Source organism: Salvia splendens, chromosome 1, assembly GCF_004379255.2.
Source record: "Salvia splendens isolate huo1 chromosome 1, SspV2, whole genome shotgun sequence".
NCBI lineage: Eukaryota > Viridiplantae > Streptophyta > Magnoliopsida > Lamiales > Lamiaceae > Salvia > Salvia splendens.
The window spans coordinates 4,053,285-4,056,320 of NC_056032.1; the positions used below are offsets into that span (position 1 = coordinate 4,053,285).

Genomic DNA, 3,036 nt, shown 5'->3' on the forward strand with positions numbered 1-3,036 from the left:
AAAACTATCAATATTTAAAACTTCAAAATAATATATAATCATCAAATGAAAACTAAAAATTAAAATGAGAAAACAGAAAGAAAAAAACTTTAATTCAAAACACAAAAGCAAAGAGAAGAAGAAAATAAAGAAGAAAATTTAAAAACATAAATTGGTCTGACAAAATATAAATTATTAAATTTGTAAAAAACTAATTTAAATGTTTATTTGAAAACCAACTAGTAGTATATTTTAACTAAGAATAAATCAATTTAAACCTTTTATCGTGTTTTTATTTTGATATGAATAGTCATCTGACCATAGATTATTAGTATATCATTTTTATTTCAAAAATAGAAAAATAAGGAAGAAAGAAATATTTTTTGAAAATGATCATTTTCTTGTTTCACTCACGGAATGAATCTTATAAGATTGTGGATATTTTTTCAATAGTTTTTATAAATGTAAGTTTTAAACTTTTAACATACATCAAGTATAACTATGTAAAATGCAAATTTACTTAAAATATGTTAAATCCTTAATCATATATCAAAATATCAAAAATATATGCACACTATTACGTTAATTTATGACTGCCCAAATTAAATAATGCTGCAAAACGAATTAATTGGACCTTGCTATATCTTTTTGCAATATTTCCAATTATATTATCAATGAATTACATGAAATTTAAACAACTACCAAATCTTTCTTGTAAGTGTATATTCAAAATTATTGCCTGCAAGAGATGCCTCTAAATATAATTTATTTGAAAGTAAATCCCTTTTCTCACAATCGGCTTGGGTCATTTGGGCCCACCCTGCTTATTAGATTGCATTTTAAATTAAAATGTTTGCTGCACGTTTTTATTATACTGTGAAAATACTTCATCCTCTTTTTATGTGCATTTTCAATTTTTATCCATTCTATGAAAATATAAGTTCCATTTCTAGAAAAGTATTCCAATTTATTACACCATATACAACTATTAAAATACTACTATCATTATCTACTAAGACTATTTTCATTACTCTTTTTTTTTCTCTTATTTGACTAATTTTGTTTTAATTCTCGTTTCAATTCCAAAAGAGAGTATATATATTTGCATTATAATATTAAATATTGTGGAGTAATATTTGAAGTATTTTAAATGAGTTCATAGGATCAACATATGAGTTTCAGTAGAGTGAGAACCTCCCAAAATCTATATGTATATATATGTGTGCTGTAACCGTCTCTCATCCACCTCACTTCCTTTGCAAACTCCATTCTCAATTCTCTCTCCCCCTCTCTCTCAAACATCACAAATCCCCTCTCTTCAATCAAATTTCTACTGACTTTCTCTCGTTAAGCAGCACCACAATTCATACACACATACATTGCACCGTCTCCGTTCATTCCGGAGGTGAAACTGCTCCGTCGATCACGCAGGTTGTGTTAGGGTTTATAACATTTTGATTGCTTCTCTATGTGAATGTGTGCAAATTAGTAATCCAATTTTCGAGTTTCTGTGTAGAATTGAAGATCATTTTGCGAGAAGATTATCCATCAATCCATGGCGTCTTCTGCTCCATCCAAGTCTCAGCCGCTGCACAATTTTGAATTGCCGCCACTGCTGAAATGGAGCAAGGACGGGAAATCGAGCGGCAGCCAGAAACGGCGCCGCTCACTGATGTCGCCTCCGCAGCGGTCGAGTGCAGCTTCCGGCTCCCCAATCCACCGCGATTATGCTGCGGCGGCATCGCCTAGGGACCGGTCCCCGCCGCCGCCATCGCCTGAGTATCCGGTGGTTGCCGGAGGTGATTCGGTGAAGCATACGTCGGTTTGCGATAGGATACAACACCTCGCGATCGGCGCCGATTCGGAGAAGTTGCGTTCTCGCGGCGGCGATTGGTCGACGGAGCCGGAAGCTTCTCGAAAGGGCAAAGGTACTGTAATTGAGAATTCAATTTCGTAATGTTATTGAAATCTAATACTCCGTGAAATCAATTTAAAAAATGTGCAATTCTGTTGGTTGATTTCAGAATTGGGGAAAAAATCGAATGCATCCGCAATCAGGAAATGCAACTTGCAGATTAAAATTGGGAGCAAGAGCAGCAAAGAGGAGGAAGATCTCCCCAAGGCGAACAATAAGGAAGAAGGTGAAATCGATAATGCGGGGAAAGCTAACCAGAAGGCGGATGACGAAGCTAGGCCGTGGAATCTGAGGCCGCGAAACGCCAAAACCAAAATCGACAAGGAAGTATATGGTGGAGAGAGGAGCAAAGCGGAGAGTTTGAGGAGAGGCGGAAAGGAAGGGAAGGGGGAGGAGAGGGAGAAAGGTGAAAAGAAGAAGAACAAAATGAGCATAAACATTTCGTTAACAAAAGAGGAGATTGAGGAGGACATTTTCGCTATGACTGGAGCAAAGCCATCGCGCCGCCCACAGAGGCGGCCTAAGAACGTGCAGAAACAACTCGATGTACATTTTTACCTTTGATTATACAACTCATTTACTTAATTTTTTGTGTTAATTAACTTCTTTAATTTGTTAATTGCAGTTGACGTTTCCTGGATTGCATTTGCGATCCATCACTCCGGATTCGTACTGAGTTATCTGAATATCCATGGTGAGCGATGAAGATGAAGATGAAGATGAAGGTGGCAATGGCGGAAGGGGAATAATTTAGTGTTGTTGTTGTTTTTCTTTTCTTTAGTTTTTTATTTATGAGTTGAGGATTATGTAAGTCGGGATTTGTGCATTTAATCTTGATAGCTCTTCATACCATGGCTTGCAATTTTTTTTTATAAAAAAATTGGTCTGATTTATGGGATGAGATTTTCTACTGTTCTCAAACACACAGCAAAATTTATTGAATGAAACGCAGATGGACTTCTTTTCCTATGACATTTCGATTATTGTTTTGAAATATTTTGTCTATGGACTTCTCTCTAAACACTAATAAATAATATTGCAAAACTTAGCTAGATTTATAAATTAAATTTCTTACAAATTAAGTATATACTTTTATTTAATATTTTTTATTTTAGTTTGACACTTTCTTTTTCAAAAAATAA

The 3,036-nt window shown here is 34.7% G+C and overlaps 1 protein-coding gene across 1 annotated transcript; it reads left to right on the plus strand.

Moving 5' to 3' along the window:
- The first annotated feature begins 1,534 nt into the window (after positions 1 to 1,534).
- LOC121757724 lies at positions 1,535 to 2,741 on the plus strand. The gene is made up of 3 exons (XM_042153227.1): positions 1,535 to 1,907; positions 2,004 to 2,440; positions 2,520 to 2,741. The coding sequence occupies exons 1-3, from the start codon at positions 1,535 to 1,537 to the stop codon at positions 2,568 to 2,570; spliced, it is 861 nt and encodes a 286-aa protein (XP_042009161.1). The 3' UTR covers positions 2,571 to 2,741.
- The last annotated feature ends 295 nt before the right edge of the window (positions 2,742 to 3,036 follow it).

Bases quoted from the DNA above. Each gene is read 5' to 3' on its own strand.
- LOC121757724 (XM_042153227.1), top strand. From the start codon at position 1,535: ATGGCGTCTTCTGCTCCATCCAAGTCTCAGCCGCTGCACAATTTTGAA. The intron at 1,908-2,003 runs GTACTGTAATTG...GGTTGATTTCAG, and splicing joins AGCTTCTCGAAAGGGCAAAG to AATTGGGGAAAAAATCGAAT. The intron at 2,441-2,519 runs GTACATTTTTAC...TGTTAATTGCAG, and splicing joins ACGTGCAGAAACAACTCGAT to TTGACGTTTCCTGGATTGCA.